The sequence below is a fragment of the Phocoena sinus genome, chromosome 1 (genome assembly GCF_008692025.1).
Source record: "Phocoena sinus isolate mPhoSin1 chromosome 1, mPhoSin1.pri, whole genome shotgun sequence".
Taxonomy (NCBI): Eukaryota; Metazoa; Chordata; class Mammalia; order Artiodactyla; family Phocoenidae; genus Phocoena; species Phocoena sinus.
Genome location: NC_045763.1, coordinates 143,106,435 through 143,129,908, shown reverse-complemented (window position 1 = coordinate 143,129,908; position 23,474 = coordinate 143,106,435). Strand labels below are relative to the sequence as shown.

At 36.4% G+C, this 23,474-nt stretch overlaps 1 protein-coding gene across 3 annotated transcripts in view; it reads left to right on the top strand.

The window, feature by feature from the left end:
• KCNK2 (potassium two pore domain channel subfamily K member 2) overlaps positions 1 to 23,474 on the top strand; it is a 228,312-nt gene that overhangs the window by 154,964 nt on the left and 49,874 nt on the right. For all 3 annotated transcript variants that reach the window (XM_032644171.1, XM_032644181.1, XM_032644163.1), the window contains one exon: positions 9,622 to 9,761. In XM_032644171.1, coding sequence (XP_032500062.1) covers positions 9,622 to 9,761 — 140 coding nt within the window. The remainder of the gene's footprint in view (positions 1 to 9,621; positions 9,762 to 23,474) is intronic.

The following is a 23,474-nucleotide window of genomic DNA, read 5'->3' as shown; positions in this document are numbered from 1 at the left end:
TATATAAATGTTTAGGACACAGGTTGTAACCTTGGTGTAATTATTAGGAGCATCTCAAAAGCAGCAAGTGATGATGTGGTAGTTTAGACCGGAACTCTGAAGCAGTGTGCTCATCCCCAGGGGATGGGCAAGACAATCCATGCAGGTAGACCTTCTGCCATAGGAAGAAAACAGGACAACCCTTGTTGCTTTGTATTTTTAAACCTCTTACTTTTTATTTTTATATGTCATAATGTTCATGATATAATATATTAGAGCATAATAGATTTCTACTCATAAATAAATATAAATTTACATTTGCATGAGCAAATCCTTTTCACTGTTGGCAATATTGGATCAAAAGCATTTAGAGACAAATTTGTAAAGACAAATAGGTACAAGGGTTCAGGTTTCTCTGTGTATGTGACTGAACATAAGAATTCAACATTTAGTAGTTTTTTGGCAGGAAGAGCTCTCCCAGCAAATTTTAATTTTATATTTATATGTATGCAAAGGATATGTTTTACTGGCTGGTTGGTTACCTTAGTAATTCTTATGTACTCCTTCCTGATGGCCCTTTTTGTTCTTTTACCAGTGCTCAGGGTTCTAGAGCTAAAAAAGGCCTGGGAGCCACAGGTCCACTGGAGCACTTTTATTTTACATATGAATAAACAGACCCCCCCATTGCTAACTGTGGTTCACAGAGAGGTGAGAAGAGAAAGTAAACTATTTAGCAAAGTTCATTTACTTGATTTTAGCAATGCCTATAATAATTTATAGTCAAATTTGTAGAGGTAAGTTAAAGTTAATGGTAAAAGTTATATTTGACAATTTACTGCTGGCTTCCTATTTTTTGTTCCTTAACTTTTGTCATTTTATTTTTTATTTGATGAGGACTTGATAAATTGTTAAATCATGCTTGCTATTATAGGCAGAGAGCTAGATCAGCCCTTCTTCACTAAAATCTAAGAAGCTATATTAATTATATGGAAGTCTGTGAAAGATTGAGTTCTACTTATTTAGGCTTGCTTTTAAAACTAGTCTTCTAAATCCCTGCTTTAAAAAAATTACTAGGGGTGCTTCCCTGGTGGTGCAGTGGTTGAGAGTCCGCCTGCCAATGCAGGGGACACGGGTTCGTGCCCCGGTCCAGGAAGATCCCACATGCCGCGGAGCGGCTGGGCCCGTGAGCCGTGGCCGCTGGGCCTGCGCGTCTGGAGCCTGTGCTTTGTGATGGCAGAGGCCACAGCGGTGAGAGGCCCGTGTACCGCAAAAAAAAAAGAAAGCTGGAGTATCAATACTCATATCAGATAAAATAGACTTTAAAATAAAGAATGTTACAAGAGACAAGGAAGGACACTACATAATGATCAAGGGATCAATCCAAGAAGAAGATACAACAATTATATATGCACCCAACATAGGAGCACCTCAATACATAAGGCAACTGCTAACAGCTATAAAAGAGGAAATTGACAGTAACACAATAATTAAGAGGGGGACTTTAACACCTCACTTACACCAATGGACAGATCATCCAAACAGAAAATTAATAAGGATACAGAAGCTTTAAATGACACAATAGACCAGATAGATTTAATTGATATTTATAGGACATTCCATCCAAAAACAGCAGATTACACTTTCTTCTCAAGTGCTCATGGAACATTCTCCAGGATAGATCACATCATGGGTCACAAATCAAGCCTCAGTAAATTTAGGAAAATCGAAATCATATCAAGAATCTTTTTTGACCACGATGCTATGAGATTAGAAATGAATTACAGGGAGAAAAACATAAAAAAAAAAACACATGGAGGCTAAACAATACATTATTAACTAACCAAGAGATCACTGAAGAAATCAAAGAGGAAATCAAAAAATACCTAGAGATAAATGACAATGAAAACACAACGATCCAAAACCTATGGGATGCAGCAAAATCAATTCTAAGAGGGAAGTTTATAGCTTTACAAGCCTACCTCAAGAAACAAGAAACATCTCAAATAAACAATCTGACCTTACATCTAAAGGAGCTAGAGAAAGAAGAACAAACAAAATCCAAAGTTAGCAGAAGGAAAGAAATCATAAAGATCAGAGCAGAAATAAATGAAATAGAAACAAAGAAAACAATAGCAAAGATCAATAAAACTAAAATCTGGTTCTTTGAGAAGATAAACAAAATTGATAGTCATTAGACTCATCAAGAAAAAGAAGGAGAGGACTCAAATCAAAAAAATTAGAAATGAAAAAGGAAAATTTACAACAGACACCGCAGAAATACAAAGCATGCTAAGAGACTACTACAAGAAACTCTGTGTCAATAAAATGGACAACCTGGAAGAAATGGATAAATTCTTAGAAAGGTATAACCTTCCAAGACTGAACCAGGAAGAAATAGAAAACATGAGCAGACAAATCACAAGTAATGAAATTGAAACTGTGATAAAAATCTTCCAACAAACAAAAGTCCAGGACCAGATGGCTTCACAGGTGAATTCTATCAAACATTTAGAGAAGAGCTAACACCCATCCTTCTCAAACTCTTCCAAAAAATTGCAGAGGAAGGAACACTCCCAAACTCCTTCTATGTGGCCACCATCGCCCTGATACCAAAACCAGACAAAGATACTACAAAAAAAGAAAATTACAGACCAATATCACTGATGAATATAGATGCAAAAATCCTCAACAAAATACTAGCAAACAGAATCCAACAGCACATTAAAAGGATAAATACACACACACACACACACACACACACACACACACACACACACACACACACACACTGTTAGGGTTACAGTGAGTCATTGTTTAGAAGCTGCCCAAAGAAGTCTTTAGAAACACTCCTTTTTGTAAACCAGGTTAGTTCATAAGAGATAACATGATTGAGTGAAAGCCAGATACAAATATATAGTTTCACAAAGCAGTGTTCTCACATTACCTACTTTTTTAATAAAAGCCAAAAATTTTAGCCAAAAGTTTGGAGGTATTCTAAGAAACCCTTATGATTGATATTAGGAAAACACATTTTCCTTCTGAGCATAAATTTACTTTGCCATCCAAATATATTTTCTTGGAATTTCGATCAGTGAAATTTAGTATATTTAGTTCAATAATGAAATTTTCTTCATCTCACGTGTAATTTTGAATACTTACTGGGTTAGTCAGGCTTTATGCTTAATGCCTTATGCTCCTCTATATAGAATATATAATTTGGGACTTTGAACAGGTAAAATTCCCCTTCTGGTATGTTTACTAAACCTTTACGGTTTTCACAGTTATAGAATCATTTGTCTTCACATTTTTTGACTTTAGAAAAAACATTTTTGTATATCTCATATTAAGAATTAAGTTTTCGGGTTTACCTGGTGGTGCAGTGGTTAAGAATCCGCCTGCCAATGCAGGGGACATGGGTTCGAGCCTTGGTCTGGGAAGAGCCCACATGCCATGGAGCAATTAAGCCCGTGCGCCACAACTACTGAGCCTGTGCTCTAGAGCCCGCGAGCCACAACTACTGAAGCCGGCACACCTAGAGCCCATGCTCTGCAACAAGAGAAGCCACCACAATAAGAAGCCCGTGCACCGCAACGAAGAGTAGCCCCCGCTTGCCACAACTAGAGGAAGCCCACACGCAGCTACAAAGACCCAACTCAGCCAAAAATTAATTAATTAATTAATTTTTAAAAAGGAATTAAGTTTTCTTGGAGTTATGTTTTCATAGTCATTAGTGGAAATGCAGTTTTTAGTAACCAAACTATTGCTTTCTCTTATAACCAAAGCCATGACTCATTTAGTCATGGAGTGCTCAGAGCTTGCTTAATAGAAGATTAATGGAGATTATAAATCTCCATTGAAATACCATGGTAAGTTTTTTTTGTTCAAAACAATTTGTCCTTATAGAGCACCTGGAGAAAACAGTTCCTGATGTGGCCTAAATTTTGCAACTGTATCAAAGGCCAGGTATTAAAATTGCTATTATTGAGCTGATCACTGTGCAAAAATTTGCCAGGAATTTAAGAAATAACAAGGAAACTACCTGATGAGAAAGAAGTGAGGTCAACTGAAGAACAGTCAGTACCACCACCACCACAATGGCTCAGAAAAATTGCTTTGATTGAAAAGAGAGGGTTTATGTGACTGTTAGGGAGATGTCTTATATTCATCATTCATATGTTCATTCATTCTGCTGTTTAGTGAGCACATATTTTATAATACATACTGTGCTTAGCACTTAGCGATAATGATTGCTCTAGTTCCTGTTCCTATGGGACAGAATGTTTGAAATCCAAGAGTAACAATTAAATAAGAAATTGTCTTCTCTTCTTGGTGGTTCTGTGTTAATATGGGAAAATTCTGCAAGGCATCTGGTCACCCCCTGATTCAGCTGGTGACTCTCAGAGAACTCATCAGAGAACTGAGAGTTATCTGTGTAATTAATTAAATGGGATTTGACCCAAACTGTTCAGAAGTCCTAGGGACTGTGGGCAAACCAAGAAGTTATTTAACTTCTAGGATTCAGAATGGATATATAGAAGAATTGTAGAAGCACGTGGAGAAAAAAATGACAAGGAAAACGTTTAGTGATTGACAGTTAAGTCAGTGAGACAGGCAGTAAATTGTACTAAGTTTAATGAAAAAGACTCTGAATTACTCTATATTGAGACTTAAAGGTAATTTCTAAGGGTAACAATAATGTACATCCTATATCCTGTAGATTTCCATCCTTGTAAAAAGGATGAGCAAGACAGTGTGTTGATCTTTCTTTATGATCATTGAGACTGCCATCATCATTCTTCTAATGGCAGTTTTCCTAATCTTAGGAAAAGATTTTTTCCTGAGATTTTACCTAATCTTTCCTAATCTTCCTAGCAGGAAGTGGACAACTACTTCTTTTTTTTTTTTATAAACATCTTTATTGGAGTATAATTGCTTTACAGTGTTGTGTTAGTTTCTGCAGCACTATTCACAATAGCCAGGACATGGAAGCAACCTAAGTGTCCATCAACAGATGAATGGATAAAGAAGATGTGGCACATATATACAATGGACTATTACTCGGCCATAAAAAGAAACGAAATTGAGTTATTTGTAGTGAGGTGGATGGACCTAGAGTCTGTCATACAGAGTGAAGTAAGTCAGAAAGAGAAAAACAAATACCATATGCTGACACATATATATGGAATCTAAGAAAAAAAAAATGGTTCTGAAGAACCTAGGGGCAGGACAGGAATAAAGACGCAGACCTACTAGAGAATGGACTTGAGGACCCAGGGAGGGGGAAGGGTAAGCTGGGACAAAGTGAGAGAGTGGCATGTACATATATACATATACCAAATGTAAAACAGATAGCTAGTGGGAAGCAGCCGCATAGCACAGGGAGATCAGCTTGGTGCTTTGTGACCACCTAGAGGGGTGGGATAGGGAGGGTGGGAGGGAGGGAGATGCAAGAGGGAAGAGATATGGGGGTATATGTATATGTATAGCTGATTCACTTCGTTATAAAGCAGAAACTAACCCACCATTGTAAAGCAATTATACTCCAATAAAGATGTTAAAAAAAAAACACACAACACTTCATTCAGTTAAATTGCTTTAGTATAAAAAAAGAAAAATATACTAAAGCAAAATATGTTTTTCCCCATCACATTAAGACAGAATAGCTTTCATTAATAAAAAAGTCAAACAAACCAAAAAAAATTGAAATCCATATTTGATATCTAAACTAAAATACTTACAGACCCATGTAAAGAAATGACCTTTATTTTCTTTAGAACAAAGTTGTATGTGTATACACATTTGTGTATATGTGTATTCTATAATACATTTTAGAAAACCAGAAGAGGGGCATGGAGTTTAGTCCAAAATGCCTAGATGATTCTTTAAATCCAGGTTATATCTTTTTTTTTCTTTATAAATATTCTATGGATCAGCAGCATCAAGAGAAAGAAAATTAAATTTAAGGAGGAGACGGCATTGTATATTCAAGTTCTATAGAGCAGAATAGGGCCAACTTCTGGAAACTGTTGGAATAAGGACATAAGCAAGGTAAAGAGGCTCCTGGTAAAACAGTGCTGACCTTCAGACCCACCTGATTTCTAGGTAGGAACCTTGAAGGGAAGAGGAACACTTTGTTTGACTTAGTGTTTCCAGCCCTAGCTAAGTGTCTACCATACAGTATGGATAAAAAATGGATAGTGGATAAATGATGGGACGGACATCAGAAGCGATCATAGGTGACATAGACAGCCTGGTTCAATGAAAAGAGCCTGTGACCTGAAGCTAGGCAGGCCTGGCTTTGAATTCTAGCTCTGATGCCCGCTTTCCTGTGTAACCTGACAACTGTTATTTTACCTACTGAGAGTATGGTTTCTCTATTGTAAAATGGGGGTATTTACTATTGGGATTTCAGGGAGCCAATACCAGTCTTTCACCCATGAGTTCTGAACGGGCTGTAAGAATGATGGCAATTGAAATGTCAGCTTAAAAGGTATCTGATAAAGGCAGCTGGAGATATGGTTTAACTCTATGACTAAATGGTCTTGCTAATAGTCTTGTCCTAAATCAATGGAAATATGAGGAGTAAGAATACAACTCCCCTCAACACCTACCCCCTCAGGGCTTTAGGATGGCATGATTTCATTTAGGTAGGCCATCAGTAAGTCTTAGCTTTCACTCTTCTCTCTCCATCAGAGTTTGAATATTTTGTAAATCAGCTGCAATGGGTATAAAGCCTGGTATGGGGTTAGGGGGCACATAGGGAGGGAATCCAGGACAGAGAAATTGCCCTAGGTTTTTAACAAGTAAGAGACCCATGCACAGGTTTCTTGAATGTGCTAGACTAAGAGTAATGCTTATAATAACCAATACATTTAAAAAATATTTCCTAATTTAAAAATAAAACTAATAACTTTTTAGTAAGTTATCTTAACATTACAGATATTTTGATTTGGTTAAGATTCTTGAATCAAATGAATAATGTGAAAATTAATTCATAAATCTTAGATATCAGAAAGTGAAAAGAATTTGTGAGTTGTTGGATAATACTTCTATTTATATACATTAGCTTTTCCTGGATCACTTGACTGCCAGTATTTCATCTTAAGAGTGGCAATTAAGAATGGGAAAACATCCCCCATCCCACCCTTCCCCAGGTTTAGAATCCACTAAAACTTGTGGGATGAACATTTTACCCAAATATAGACCTTTTTGAGATTAAGTTAATTTACTCTTTTCAAACTGTGACATCCTGTTTATAAGAAAGAAGACTTATAAAAAGTCATCTTAAGCATGAACTAACTTCTAAAATCAACATTTTGGTGAACTTATGTGTTAAGTGAGTCACAACTATTTGGATGAGGATTTTCTGGTTTTGAAAGAGAAAGTACTTGGGAAAAAATGTCATTCTGGTTTCATTGAAATGGAAACATTTTAAAAATGGAATTTGCTAGTGAGCCTATCATATAACAAATTTCCACACACATTTCTTAAGTCACTCTGTGAATTTGTAGAGCTGCATCCCCCATGGGCCAAGTCTTAACCATCACAGTATGCATTTAGCCTTTGTAATCCTCCCCAGAAATTACATTTTAATAAATGCTGCACAAGGTAAAAAATTTTACAATATTTTGCGGGTAATATTATTGACTTTATAAACTGAATCTTGAAAATTATTCTTAGTCCCAAAAGAAAACTGAACTTGTATCTGTTCATATTATTTGCCTGATAAAAAAAGGTTCTCTTTTTACTCTGACCCTTTAGTAATTTGAAAATGTCATTGTGGGCAACTCAGTCTAATTTATAATTAGAGAGTAATGTTACATTCAAAATTTTATATTTGATTTTTAATGTGTATTTGCTGTTTATTAGCTGTTCTTCTGAAGGTACAGGTTAAATTTTGTGAATTGAGTATGTCCATCACCCCTGTTTAAGCAGCCCTAGTCTCTGTGCTGTTGATCCTAAAATCTTTATCTCCTGCTCTGCCCTATTAAGTGTTAGATTAGTATTTAAGGATCCTGCTGGCTATCTTGCCTGTTGGTATCTCAAGCGCTTCAAATTTATTATGTCCCAGTTTGAATGACTTTCCCTTTTATTGTCACTGTTCCTTCCCCTGTGTTTCCTGTTCAGTTGCTGGTACCATCTCTCAATGAGGGTCTGTGGTCTCTGGTCATCCTATACCCCTTCCTTTCACTTATCACACCAACTATCTAGTCGTCAGTCCCTGACAATTCTGCCTCAAAAGTCTCTTCTTTCCATCCCAGTCTAACTCAGGCACAATCATTGCTTAGCTAGTTCAAAACAAAGTTTCTCATGGGGCTTCTCTGTCAATCCTCCTCTCTCGGCCACCAGATCTTTCTGTGCATATAGTCAAACACGAATCTGCCTATAAACTTTTACCTACTCCCCATTACTTTAGGAGCAAGTCTTTACAACCTGATACAACTTATTTTTTCTAGATTCCCCTCTTCTACCTGTCTGCTCCCTTGACCCCCTTCCAAATGTAGCTTTAGTCGATACTAACAGTCCTTTGAATATATCAAATATTTTCACACTGAACTTTTCTGTTTTGATCCTCATTATTTAAGATTCACCTTCTGTCTTCTCATTTTCACCCTTCCAGAAGAAAAATCATTTCTTCTGTGTCCTCTCATAGTACTTTTTATTCTTTTTCCCTATCACTTGGTATACCCCATTGTGGTTAATTGTCTATGTGAGGCTTTCTCAGGCTAAATTATGAATTTCTCAAGAGAGAGACATGCTTTCTTCTATTGTGAAAAAAACCTCACAACTGTTTCAGTGTTTGAAACTTAATTTGAGTGCCCTATTAATATGTGCTAAAGTTGGGATGTATTGAAATGTATTCAGATTCTCATAGGTGCAGTTACTGTACCAAATGAATGGAGAAGTAACATAGATTAAAGCAAAAGAACTTTGCCAATTTTTTCTTGAGAGCTAGGGATTTAAATTTGTGACAAACATGGGAATTCCTCTGAAAAGTCAGCGAATAATGAATGGCAATATCACCTGCAAGTTACTATTTATTCAAAGTAGACCCACCAAGGCATTGTCTCTGGCATTTGTTATCAATCCATTGTATTGATGATTTAAAATAAGAACTACTTTCTGTCCGAGTTGACTTCGAATTGATTGGTTTGCATGTATTGATTGGTTAGCATGAATTGATAGGCAATAGGATAAAGACACAAAGTTAAATCCATACCAAAAAAAGTGTCATCTCTGTTTCCCATTTGTTGCAATAGAGGTGGAAAGAGAAACTAATACGCATGGAATAATTAAGTGCTACACTAGTTGAGATCAATTATAATAAACAAAAAAGAAACATGGGACAAGGAAAAATTGTTACTATCTGGAGAAGTAATGAAAGGTCTTATTAAGAACTTCCTAATACCTGAAACTAATAAAATATTGTAAATCAACTGTACTTCAATTTAAAAATTGAAAAATAGATAAGGATTGAGTGAAAACAAGGAATTCCATATGAACAAAATAACATGGATCAACTGACAAGACGATTTCTGTGTTTAGAAAGCCAAAATTTAGTTGATAATTTTAGCAGGAATCTATATTATTTACTTTTATGAATATGAAGTTATTTTGTCCTACTTTGTTTTTCTCTCACAGGTGGATCAGATATTGAATATCTAGACTTCTATAAGCCTGTCGTATGGTTTTGGATCCTTGTAGGGCTTGCTTACTTTGCTGCTGTCCTGAGCATGATTGGAGACTGGCTCCGAGTGATATCAAAAAAGACAAAAGAAGAGGTAAGAAATAAGTGTGCAAAATCAATGTTATTTAGCTAATTCAGTAAGGTTAATTTTAAACGTTTTTTTTTAACATTTATTTTTTAAAATATTTAAACATTACTTAAAAATTTTAATGTTTATGTTTGGTGTGAATTTGCTATATGAGGCTATCAATCACATGAGGTATAAGTTATTGATTTAACCAAAGCTTACTAAGTATCTCTACATACCAGATGATATCTTGGTGCTGAGGGTAATTTGTAATGAAAAAAGATGCAATTAAAAACATTTTATTTATTATTTCTTTTTCTTTTTTTTCTTTTATTTCTTTATTTCCTCAAGGACACAGAGTAAATTTTATTCCATAAAGAGACAATAGGAAATATTTGTAGCATGAAAAAGTGAATGTATTATATAATATTGAATTTTTATTGTATTCAGTTATTTCCCTTTTTCTTAGGTCTGTATAAGTGTGTACAAATGCACAAGTATACACACGCATGTATTCCCCAAAGCTAGTTTGCATTATGACCAATTTCCTTGTGTACTGACTTCGGCTGTTCAAAAAGATATCTTGTTATCTATTTTGTGCAACTGTATATACAGAAATGACCATTAGAATTTTGACGCATGAAATTTTGGAAAGTTTGAAATTTAAATCTTGATTTTGAAATTTTTTATAGCTTAGAAATTAACTTTTGATTTTATATTGAAGGGTCCAGAAGTACTTTTAGTTTGAGTGTGACAAAGTAGTGTTTTATTATGATTTCTGTGTTTCTTGCTTCTGGGTCTTAGCCAACTTTACTAATTTTTTTCAGAGCACAGCAAATCTGTAAGACCTGCAACTATAGTACCCACTGTCTTCCTTTAATTATCCCTCCATTTCATTATCTGGCATTCATACACCAAGAGACATCAGGGTCAAAATCTTTGATTGATACAACAAGCATGATTCTTTAAACATACACCCAAAAGAAATAGAATAAGATAGGAAATGATAAAATTAATTTCTCTCTACAGACAAATATTTTCTTTGAAACACATCAAGCCATATAATTTCTTATTAATACCCAAGATGCCTATGGTAATTAGGGGTGTAAGTTATCCAACATTTCTCTTCATGAATACCCTATTTCTCAACAGTAATTCATATATTCAGTTTGTGTATATTAATCTATATCTTAGTTATGCCATAAAACCAAAAACATTATTATAAACAAATCAACAAGACAATATGCTTGACATTCTAGTTTAAATCATGTGAAGAGTACTGCTTTGAACAGGACTTCAACTGATTTGCCCCAGTCTTAGGCTCATTTTGTGTGTGTGTGTGTGTGTGTGTGTGTGTGTGTGTGTGTGTGTGTGTGAGTGAGTGTGAGAGAGACAGAGACAGGGAGAGAAGGAGGTAGGGAGGGAGAGAATTATGGTTATTTTAACTTCAGTGTACTTTTAAGGGTCTTGAGATGCTAAGGGGAACAAAGGAAATTGTAACTAGGAAATATTCTGGATACCATAGCAAAAAAGGGAACTTCTCAAACTTCCAGCCGTAAACTGGCATTGAAATGCATTTTAAAAACACACACAGACCATTTTTTTTTTAAGTAAAATAGAATTGAACAGAGCACATCGCTGTTAGATAGTTCAAAAAGTGTTGTTTTGTGGCAATATACGTATATTTCCACCCACATATATACAATAAATATATATTATATACATATGTGCATATATATATATACTAATATTATTATGAGTCACAGTCCAAAAGTTGGAAAGCGACCAAGGCATATATAGAACAGGGGGAAATTTTATCTCTATGCCATTGATATAATATATTTGATTAAAGTTTAAAAACTTGTATTGTTAAAAACCAGTGCTTTTTTGATAGGATTAGCTCATACAAAGCACTAGCACATTTCTTCCAGAGTAGTGAGATAATATCTGTCTGCTTGGACTGCCATAACAAAATACCACACATTGGGTGACTTAAACAACAGGAATTTATTTTCTTACAATTTAGGAAGCTGGAAGTACCAGATTAAGGCACTGGTTTCTGATGAGGTCTCTCTCTTTGGCTTGTAGGTGGTGCCTTCTTGCTGTGTCTTCACAGGGCCTTGTATCTGCACATGTGCCTGGAGACGGGGGGGGGGGGGGGGGGGGGGGGGTGCTCTAGGCCCTTCCTCTTACAGGGACACCAGTCCTGTTGGATTACGGCTTGACCCTTATGACCTCATTTAACCTTAATTATCTCCTTAAAGGCTCTATCTCCAAATAACGTCATAATGGGGATTAGGGCTTCAACATATGACTTGTTGGAGGAACCAATTCAGGTTCCTATAAAAGAATCCTTTCAAAAATTTAAATTTCTACACTAACTGGCTTATTTAATATGAAAAACAAGTTTGTTTGCCTAGTTATGAGTGATCTTCATGACTCTTAGCCAAATATGAGATGTATCATTGTGTTTTCAAAACTGAAAACTAGAAAGCTATTCTTTTCCTAACGTAAGTCTTTCGGCTTCTCCCTAGCCCTTTTTTTTTTGTTGTTTAACATCTTTATCGGACTATAATTGCTTTAAAAAGGTGTGTTAGTTTCTGCTGTATAACAAAGTGAATCAGCTACATGTATACATATATCCCCATATACCCTTCCTCTTGCATCTCCCTCCCACCCTCCCTATCCCACCCCTCTAGGTGGTCACAAAGCACCGAGCTGATCTCCCTGTGCTATGTGGCTGCTTCCCACTAATTATCTATTTTATATTTGGTAGTGTATATAAGTCCATGCCACTGTCTCACTTCGTCCTAGCTTACCCTTCCCCCTCCCCGTGTCCTCAAGTCCATTCTCTATGTCTGCATCTTTATTCCTGTCCTGCCCGTAGGTTCTACAGAACCATTTTTTTTTACATTCCATATATATGTGTTAGAATATGGCATTTATTTTTTTCTTTCTGACTTACTTCACTCTGTATGACAGACTCTAGATCCATCCTCCTCATTACAAATAGCTCAATTTCATTTCTTTTATGGCTGAGTAATATTCCGTTGTATATATGTGCCACATTTTCTTTATCCATTCATCTGTTGATGGATACTTAGGTTGCTTCCATGTCCTGGCTATTGTAAATAGAGCTGCAGTAAACATTGTGGTACATGACTGCTTTTGAATTATGGTTTTCTCGGGGTATATGCACAGTAGTGGGATTGCTGGGTCATACGGTACTTCTATTTTTAGTTCCTTAAGGAAACTCCATACTGTTCTCCACAGTGGCTGTATCAGTTTACATTCGCACCAACAGTGCAAGAGGGTTCCCTTTTCTCCACACCCTCTCCAGCATTTTTTATTTGTACATTTTTTGATGATGGCCATTTTGACCGGTGTGAGGTGATACCTCATTGTAGTTTTGATTTGCATTTCTCTAATGATCAGTGATGTTGAGCATCCTTTCATGTGTTTGTTAGCAATCTGTATATCTTCTTTGGAGAAATGTCTATTTAGGTCTTCTGCCCATTTTTGGATTGGGTTTTTTGTTTTTTTGATATTAAGCTGCATGAGCTGCTTGTGAATTTTGGAGATTAATCCCTTGTCAGTTGCTTCATGTGCAAATATTTTCTCCCATTCTGAGGGTTGTCTTTTCATCTTGCTTCTGGTTTCCTTGGCTTTGCAAAAGCTTTGAAGTTTCAATAGGTCCCATTTGTTTATTTTTAATTCCATTTCTGTAGGAGGTGGGTCAAAAACGATGTTGCTATGATTTATGTCATGGAGTGTTCTGCCTATGTTTTCCTCTAAGAGTTTTATAGTGTATGGCCTTACATTTAGGTCTTTAATCCATTTTGAGTTTATTTTTGTGTATGGTGTTAGGGAGTGTTCTAATTTCATTCTTTTACATGTAGCTGTCTACTTTTCCCAGCTCCACTTATTGAAGAGGCTGTCTTTTCTCCACTGTATATTCTTGCCTCCTTTGTCAAAGATAAGGTGACCATATATGCATGGGTTTATCTCTGGGCTTTCTATCCTGTTCCATTGATCTATATTTCTGTTTTTGTGCCAGTACCATACTGTCCTGATTACTGTAGCTTTGTAGTAGAGTCTGAAATCAGGGAGCCTGATTCCTCCACCTCCATTTTTTTTCTCGAGATTGCTTTGGTTATTCGGGGTCTTTTGCATTTCCATACAAACTGAAATATTTTGTTCTAGTTCTGTGAAAAATGCCATTGGTAGTTTGATAGGGATTGCACTGAATCTGTAGATTGCTTTGGGTGGTACAGTCATTCTCACAATGTCGATTCTTCCAATCCTAGAACATGGTATATCTCTCCATCTGTTTGTATCATCTTTAATTTCTTTCATCAGTGTCTTATACTTTTCTGCATACAGGTCTTCTGTCTCCTTAGGTGGGTTTATTCCTAGGTATTTTATTCTTTTAGTTGCAGTGGTAAATGGGAGTGTTTCCTTATTTTCTCTTTCCGATTTTTCATTATTACTGCTAGGAATGCAAGAGATTTCTGTGCATTAATTTTGTATCCTGCTACTTTACCAAATTCATTGATTAGCTCTAGTAGTTTTCTGGTAGCATCTTTAGGATTCTCCCTGTATAGAATCATGTTATCTGCAAACAGTGACAGCCTTACTTCTTTTCCAATTTGTATTCCTTTTATTTCTTTTTCTTCTTTGATTGCTGTTGCTAAAACTTCCAAAACTATGTTGAATAATAGTGGTGAGAGTGGACACCCTTGTCTTCTTCCTGACCTTAGAGGAAGTGGTTTCAGTTTTTCACCATTGAGAACGATGTTGGCTGTGGGTTTGTCATATATGGCCTTTATTATGTTGAGGTAAGTTCCCTCTTTGCCTACTTTCTGGAGGGTTTTTATCATAAATGGGTGTTGAATTTTGTCAAAAGCTTTTTCTGCATCTATTGAGATGATCATAAGGTTTTTCTCCTTCATTTGTTACTATTGTTTATCACACTGATTGATTTGCATATATTTACGAATCCTTGCATTCCTGGAATAAACCACAGTTGATCATTGTGTATGATCCTTTTACTGTGCCATTGGATCCTGTTTGCTAGTATTTTGTTGAGGATTTTTGCATCTATGTTCATCAGTGATATTGGCCTGTATTTTTCTTTCTTTGTGACATCTTTGTCTGGTTTTGGTGTCAGGGTGATGGTGGCCTCATAGAATGAATTTGGGAGTGTTCCTCCCTCTGCTATATTTTGGAAGAGTTTGAGAAGGACAGATGTTAGGTCTTCTCTAAATGTTTGATAGAATTCGCCTGTGAAACTATCTGGTCCTGGGCTTCTGTTTGTTGGAAGATTTTTAATCACAGTCTCAATTTCAGTGGTTGTGATTGGTCAATTTATATTTTCTGTTTCTTCTTGGTTCAGTCTTGGAAGGTTGTGCTTTTCTAAAAATTTGTCCATTTCTTCCAGGTTGTCCATTTTATTGGCATAGAGTTGCTTGTAGTAATCTCTCATGATCCTTTGTATTTCTGCTGTGTCAGTTGTTACTTCTTTTTCATTTCTAATTCTATTGATTTGAGTCTTCTCCCTTTTTTTCTTGATGAGTCTGGCTAATGGTTTATCAATTTTGTTAATCTTCTCAAAGAACCAGCTTTTAGTTTTATTAACCTTTGCTGTTGTTTCTTTCATTTCTTTTTCATTTATTTCTGATCTGATCTTTATGATTTCTTACCTTCTGCTAACTATGCGGTTTTTTTATCCTTCTTTCTCTAATTGCTTTAGGTATATGGTTAGGTTTCTTGAGGTAGGATTGTATTGCTGTAGACTTCCCTCTTAGAACTGCTTTTGCTGCATCCCATAGGTTTTGGGTTGTCGTGTTTTCATTGTCATTTGTTTCTAGGTATTTTCTGATTTCCTCTTTGATTTCTTCAGTGGTCTCTTGTTTATTAAGTAGTATACTGTCTTGCCTTCATGTGTTTGTAGTTTTTACAGATTTTTCCTGTAATTGATATCTAGTCTCATAGCATTGTGGTTGGAAAAGATACTTGATACGATTTAAATTTTCTTAAATTTACCAGGGCTTGATTTGTGACCCAAGATATGATCTATCCTGGAGAATTTTCCATGAGCACTTGAGAAGAAAGTGTATTCTTTTGTTTTTGGATGGAATGCCCTAAAAATATCAATTAAGTCCATCTTGTTTAATGTATCATGTAAAGCTTTTGTTTCCTTATTTATTTTCATTTTGGATGATCTGTCCATTGGTGAAAGTGGGATGTTAAAATCCCCTACTATGATTGTATTACTGTTGATTTCCCCTTTTATGGCTGTTAGCATTTGCCTTATGTATTGAGGTGCCCCTATGTTGGGTGCATAAATATTTACAATTGTTATGTCTTCTTCTTGGATTGATCCCTTGATCATTATGTAGTGTCCTTGTCTCTTGTTAACAGTCTTTGTTTTAAAGTCTGTTTTGTCTCATATGAGAATTGCTACTCCAGACTTCTTTTGATTTCCATTTGCATGGAATATCTTTTTCCATCCCCTCACTTCCAGTCTGTATGTGTCCCTAGGTCTGAATTGGGTCTCTTGTAGACAGCATATATGCGTGTCTTGTTTTCGTATCCATTCTTCCAGTCTTTGTCTTTTGGCTGGAGAATTTAATCCATTTCCATTTAAGGTAATTATTGATATGTATGTTCCTATTACCATTTTCTTAATTGTTTTGAGTTTGTTCTTGTAGATGTTTTCCTTCTCTTGTGTTTCCTGCCTAGAGAGGTTCCTTTAGCATTTGTTGTAAAGCTTGTTTGGTGGTGCTGAATTCTCTTAGCTTTTGCTTGTCTGATAGGTTTTAATCTCTTTGTTGAATCTGAATGAGATCCTTGCTGGGTAGAGTAATCTTGGTTGTAGGTTTTTCCCTTTCATCACTTTAAATATATCTTGCTACTCCCTTTTGGCTTGCAGAGTTTCTGCTGAAAGGTCAGCTGTTAACCTTGTGGGGATTCCCTTGTATGTTATTTGTTGTTTTTCCCTTGCTTCTTTTAATATCTTTTCTTTGTATTTAATTTTTGATAACTTGATTAATATGTGTCTTGGCATGTTTCTCCTTGGATTTATCCTGTATGGGTCTCTCTGTGCTTCCTGGACTTGACTGACCTTTTCCTTTCCCATATTAGAGAAGTTTTCAACTATAATCTCTTCAAGTACTTTCTCAGTCCCTTTCTTTTTCTCTTCTTCTTCTGGGACCCCGTATAATTCAAATGTTGGTGCCTTTAATGTTGTCCAAGAGGTCTCTAAGGCTGTCCTCAATTCTTTTCATTTTTTTTTCTTTATTCTGCTCTGCCATAGTTATTTCCACTATTTTATCTTCCAGGTCACTTATCCATTCTTCTTCCTCAGTTATTCTGCTATTGATTCCTTCTAGAGAATTCTAAATTTCATTTATTGTGTTGTTCATCATTGTTTGTTTGCTCTTTAGTTATTCTAAGTCCTTGTTAAATGTGTCTTGTATTTTCTCCATTCTATTTCCAAGATTTTGGATCATCTTTACTCTCATTACTCTTAATTCTTTTTCAGGTAGACTGCCTATTTCCTCTTCATTTGTTTGATCTGATGGGTTTTTACCTTGCTTCTTCATCTGCTGTGTGTTTCTCTATCATCTCATTTTGCTTAACTTACTGTGTTTGGGGTCTCCTTTTTGCAGGATGCAGGTTTGTAGTTCCCATTGTTTTTGCTGTCTGCCCCCAGTGCCTAAGGTTGGTTTAGTGGGTTGTGTAGGCTTCCTGGTGGAGGGGACTAGTGCCTGTGTTCTGGTGGATGATGCTGGATCTTGTCTTTCTGGTGGGCAGGACTGCATCTGGTGGTGTGTGTTGGCATGTCTGTGACCTTATTATGATTTTAGGCAGCCTCTCTGCTAATGGATGGGTTGTGTTCCTGTCTTGCTAGTTGTTTGGCATAGAGTGTCCAGCACTGTGGCTTGCTGGTCATTGAGTGGAGCTGGGTCTTAGCGTTGAGATGGAGATCTCTCGGAGCGCTTTTGCCATTTGATATTACTTGGAGCTGGGAGGTCTGTGGTGGACCAGTGTCCTGAACTCGGCTCTCCCACCTCTGATGCACAGGCCTCACACCTGGCTGGAACACCAAGACCCTGTCAGCCACATGGCTTTCTCTTGTGTGTCATAGTCCAGAGGAAGATGCTGTGACAGTAGATGTCATTATGGTGTTCCAGTTCCCCTCTGCTGAGTCAAGGGCATTGTGAAAGAGGAAAATCCATAGCATCCATGGTGTCACTGGCAAAGCCCCCAGGGTCCCCTGGAAAAATACAGTGGAATCTAGGTGATAAGGTCTACCTTCTTTTGTGCTTAGTCTAGTTTCACTTGTCTGTAGAAGCTGCGTGCAGAAGTCTTGCACCTAACTTGTTGGATTAGCGTTCCCAGCATAGAAAAGCCATGCTGGACACTTTGGCGGCTGTGTCCTCCCTAGCCTTTTGTGTGACATGTACTTTCTGGTGACTGCATCTGGGGAAAGCTCATGTGAGTAAAGGCCCTGAGCAAGTTTATGGGAACCCTCTGTAGCTGCAGCTGCTCTGGACAGTTGAGCCAGTTACAATGGAACTGTCACTTTGAGCAGATGTGTATTTTCTAATTTATAATGCAGTTTAGGGAAATGACAAAATTGGGTCACAAATTCAACAGAGAACATGGAGAAAGAAAGGGAAAGACAATTTATAATTTATTTATAGATTAATAGGGCCAACATTTTTATAAATGAAATTCTACTAACATTTTTACAGCAGTGGGAAAAAAAATTATTCGATAATTTTAGTCTTGAAATAACTTACTAAAGGACATAATTAAATAAAAACCAACTAAATACGTTCTAGTTGTCATCTTTACACACATGAACCATGGTGGGTGACTGTTCACAATATATTCCTTACCTTTTGTACCTAAACCATTCCAGATACTCCAACTTTTAAAAACTACCTGAATGTTCAGAAGCAACAAGAATATTTCTAGTTCCCAATTCCATAAAAATGCTAAACTTTTTTTATAACTTGGAATTCTCACTATTAAAAGTGTAACTAGTACAAAATATAAAAAAATATGAAACAATATATAGTAGGAAATTTCCAAGTGATGATACAAAAACACAAGATTTCCCCCAATGAAAAGATCGTGGCTAATAGTAAGTTCCAGTCTGACATTATTTTTTCAAAAACTAATCTTAAATGATATTGGTTAAGTGTAAACATAGAGCTCTAGTCATATGTGGCCTTATTTCTGTTTTTCATGTTAAAGTCTATTCTGTTTCCAATGAAGACTAATGTCAATGAAAATATTATGTTTTGGAGTAATAAGAATAGTTTTTGGTGAACATGCTGAAATAAAACATGTTGGTATAGCTAATCTATCACATATTTGAAAGGAAAGGGTTAGTTGGAGCAACACTGCATAGTTTCAGAAGTGTCACATATAATTAGAGTTGATCTGCATCCCTCAAGGAAAAGAATAATGACCTCAGTGATTTTTCCGTGGAGACATATGAGCTTCTGTAAAAGCATTTATTTGTTTCATTATTTTTTAAGCTCTAATGGAGAATAACACATGTTCAGTATTAAGAATTGATATGACTAATTATCTTTTTCTATGAAGCCATGTACCCTCTTCTGAGGAAATGATATTTCCATTTAGAAAATAAATATTATTTATGTATTCTAAATAATACAATAATACTGATATCTGAGGCAGGTAGAATAAAAATAAGCTGTGACCACAGAATTCAGAAAGTAAATTCCTAAGCAAGCAGGGAGTAGTACATCCTTATTATGTATAGACATAGTTCATTTTGCTATTGTTGACATTCCTTGAGTTTGAAAGACCTGTGATTTCTATGTAGTTCTTGTATCAGTGTACATGTACCACAGTGTTTGGGATGTTCCTGTCCATATGTGAGACAAATACTACCTCAGTTCCTACATCAACATCCCAGTGTTCTCAGGCCTTGTGGCACTACAGCTGACCACAATGAGTGGATAGCCAAGCATCACTTCTTTACCAATATAATTTCTTTAGCCTCTGAAGGTATTCATGCAAATGGAGATGCTCACTTTAGTAAGCTGGCCTTACATCATACTAAGAAAACTCTCTTTGATTGGGAAGCTCTAGTGCCTAGAAGCCTTGAAAGATTGTCCCTAGAACTTGTATTTGGCCCCAGCATTGTGCAGGGACCTGAGAATATGGAGATTCATAGTTTTCTCCTGCTGATGACCTGGCGAGAGCAGTTGTTCTTCTCTGAACTTAATTCAGGGTGGTAATGCCTCCCTTTAATGAAAAGAGCTGGGACTTAATGGCTCTTTATCTTATCTGGAGATGGGGCATTAAAGAGCAGTTGCAGCCTGAGCCCTGGAAAGGTTACAGTAGAGTACATTATCATTATTTCTTAAGGGAGAAGTACTTTTAATATGAAAGGCTTTATATGCCCTTTGAAACAGTTTAGCCTTTATTCTGAAAACCTCAGGGAGCCATTGAAGAGTTTTAAAGAAGTGGAATGAAATATCTTGTCAACAGTGAGGAAGATGGATTAGAAACCAAGCCTGATGCTGGGAAATCAGTTGGGAGAGATTATTGCAGGAAGCCAGGTAATACAGAATGAAGTCTATGGTGGCAGTGGGCTAGAGATGAAAGTACGGATTTCAAAATGATTTGGGGCTTAGAAGAGATAGGTAACCCTTTGGCCATGGTTAATAAAGAGAAAGAGAGGATGACATTCATGATTCTAGCTTTGGATGGGATTACAAAACACGGGAGAATGAGAGATTCTGAGTTGAGAGGAGGAATGAGAATGTCATTTTGGACATATTGTGATTGAGGGCTGTGCTGGATATCCAGGTGGCTAATTCAAGTGTAGATAATTGGATATGCAAGCCTGGAATGTAGGAAGGATGGGAGCTGGAGAGAGAGTGGCGGGGTGGGGGGGTGCTCATCACAACATACATGACAATGGAAGTTGTGAGTATAGATGAATTCACCCAGTGAAGATTTGTAAAGTAAGCCAACAATAAAGCTAACAATGGAACCCAGAGTAACACATTTAAGGGAGTGGACATAGAGACTGTAAAGGACTGGAAAGCAAATAATATAGTCAAATAAACTGATTCATGGAAGGGCAAAGACGTTGAAGTTTTGAAGAGAGGATGGTCCAAATTATGGATAAACAAGATGAAAAGACAACCCTCGGAATAGGAGAAAATATTTGCAAATGAAGCAACTGACATAGGATTAATCTCCATAATATACAAACAGCTCATGCAGCTCAATATCAAAAAAACAGACAACCCAATCAAAAGATGGGCAGAAGATCTAAATAGACATTTTTCCGAAGAAGACATACAGATAACCAACAAACACATGAAAAGATGCTCAACATCGCTTATTATTAGATAAATGCAAATCAAAACTACAATGAGGTATTACCTCACACTGGCCAGAATGGCCATCATCAAAAAATCTACAAATAATAAATGCTGGAGAGGGTATGGAGAAAAGGGAACTCTCATGCACTGTTGGTAGGAATGTAAACTGATACAGCCACGATGGAGAACAGTACTGAGGTTCCTTAAAAACTAAAAATGGAAGTGCCATATGACCCAGCAATCCCACTACTGGGCATATACCCAGAGAAAACTATAATCCAAAAAGACACATGCACCCCAATGTTCATTGCAGCTCTATTTACAATAGCCAAGACATGGAAGCGACCTAAATGCCCATCAGCAGAGGAATGGATAAAGAAGATGTGGTACCTATATACAATGGAATATTACTCAGCCATAAAAAGGAACGAAATTGGGTCATTTGTAGAGACGTGGATGGACCTAAGAGAGTGTCATATAGAGTGAAGTAAGTCAGAAAGAGAAAAACAAATATCGTATATTAATGCATATATGTGGAATCTAGAAAAATGGTACAGATGATCTTATTTGTAAAGCAGAAATAGAGACACAGACGTAGAGAACAAATGTATGGATACCAAGGGGGAAGGGATGGGTGGGAGGAATTGGGAGATAGGGATTGATATATATACACTATTGATACTGTGTATAAAATAGATAACTAATGAGAACATGCTGTATAGCACAGGGAACTCTACCTAATGCACTGTGGTGACCTAAATGGGAAGGAAATCCAAAAAAGAGGGGATATATGTATACGTATAGTTGATGCATTTTTCTGTACAGTAGAAACTAACGTAACATCGTAAAGCAACTATACTGCAATAAAAATTAATTTTAAAAACTCAAATGAAAATAATAAATTCAATAATAAATAAAATTTTCTATGGCTATTCAATAGAACCTATAAAGAAATAAATATATTTTTTAAAAGGTAAAACAAAAAACCAAATGATGGATCAGACTGGCTAAAGACAACGGGGAAGAAAAGGAATCCAAGGAAAGATTGACATATTAACATAAAATAGATAAATTAACTAGAATTCTCTATAAGGTTGTGCTCCAAGGGTGCCACTCCTGTAGCAAAAAATGTAACTTTGCCCCCTGGAATTGTGCAATACACTGGGTATATCCTAAGATAGTTCTTTGGGCACATCAAGCACAATTCCAAAGGGTAAGAGTCACAGAATATTTTATGAAAATGGGACCCTTGGAGCACAAGTAATAAAAAAAAAAACCAAAAAAAACCCCAAAAATCCTGTATGAATAGTGTCCCTGGAGATTGAGCAGTGTGCAGCCCTGATCCTGGGTGCTGCTAGGCATGCATACATGGTAAATATGGACAGTGGTGGTGTGGGAGGTGAGCTGTGGAATGACAGTGTCAGATGACAGGAAAAGGAAAGCTGATCTCACGGAGGCCATTTAGGAGGCTATTTACTGTCTAATTTACTCATAAATCATTCATTTATTTGTTCATGAAAAAAAAAGATTTACTAAGTACTCTCTGATGAGCACTATATTAGGTTCTGGGAGTAACTTTCCATCTGTGGGAGTTTGAGGCTGATCTCTTTATTGGGAAGATTCCATAGGTGGTGCATTTCCTTATTGATCTTTACAATGTTTGCTTTTACTTTGCTTCTTCTAGAGATGGAAAAAGGAATTTTGAAAAAGGAGGCACTTAGTCTTTGATTAATTTTCAAAATAGCCTACTTTTACTTTCTTTTCTCTTCCTCCTTCCCTTCTTCTCTCCTTTCCTTCCTTTAATCCTCAGACAGCCCATCAGACTTTGTAGTTGCTTTGATTTCTAACATATTTGGGGGAAGGGTGGTATATTTTTGTTTTCCTCTGTTGAGATACTAAAGTAGTTATGAATGACTGAAGTTGGACTATGGGCACAATATACAATGATCATAAGACTTCTCAGGTTTACTTTTTAATGCATATAACTCTTAACAGAAGCAGTATCACAATGTGTTGTTAAAATAAGGCATATTTAAAGGGCCCTTGTTTTCTGTCCCATGAGGAAGGTGGTGTCCCTCGCTATTGCTTTGGGGAAAAGATCAGAGCAGACTTCGAGCTTTGTCTGCTAGTTTATATTTCACTTTGCCTAGTAGTGCCAAGGAGAAAGGAAGTTCCTTCTCTTTTAGTCCCACCCTCAGCTCAGCAAATTATTACCTATTTAGTAAATAGGCAATTGGAAAGGAGAAGAAAAGAATGAATAACGATATGACTTAAATTATGCTTTGAGACAGTAGTAACTCTCACGCAAGGGGGTATGTCTAGTTTCTAAATCAATTTTATGGACAGTCATTTCTGT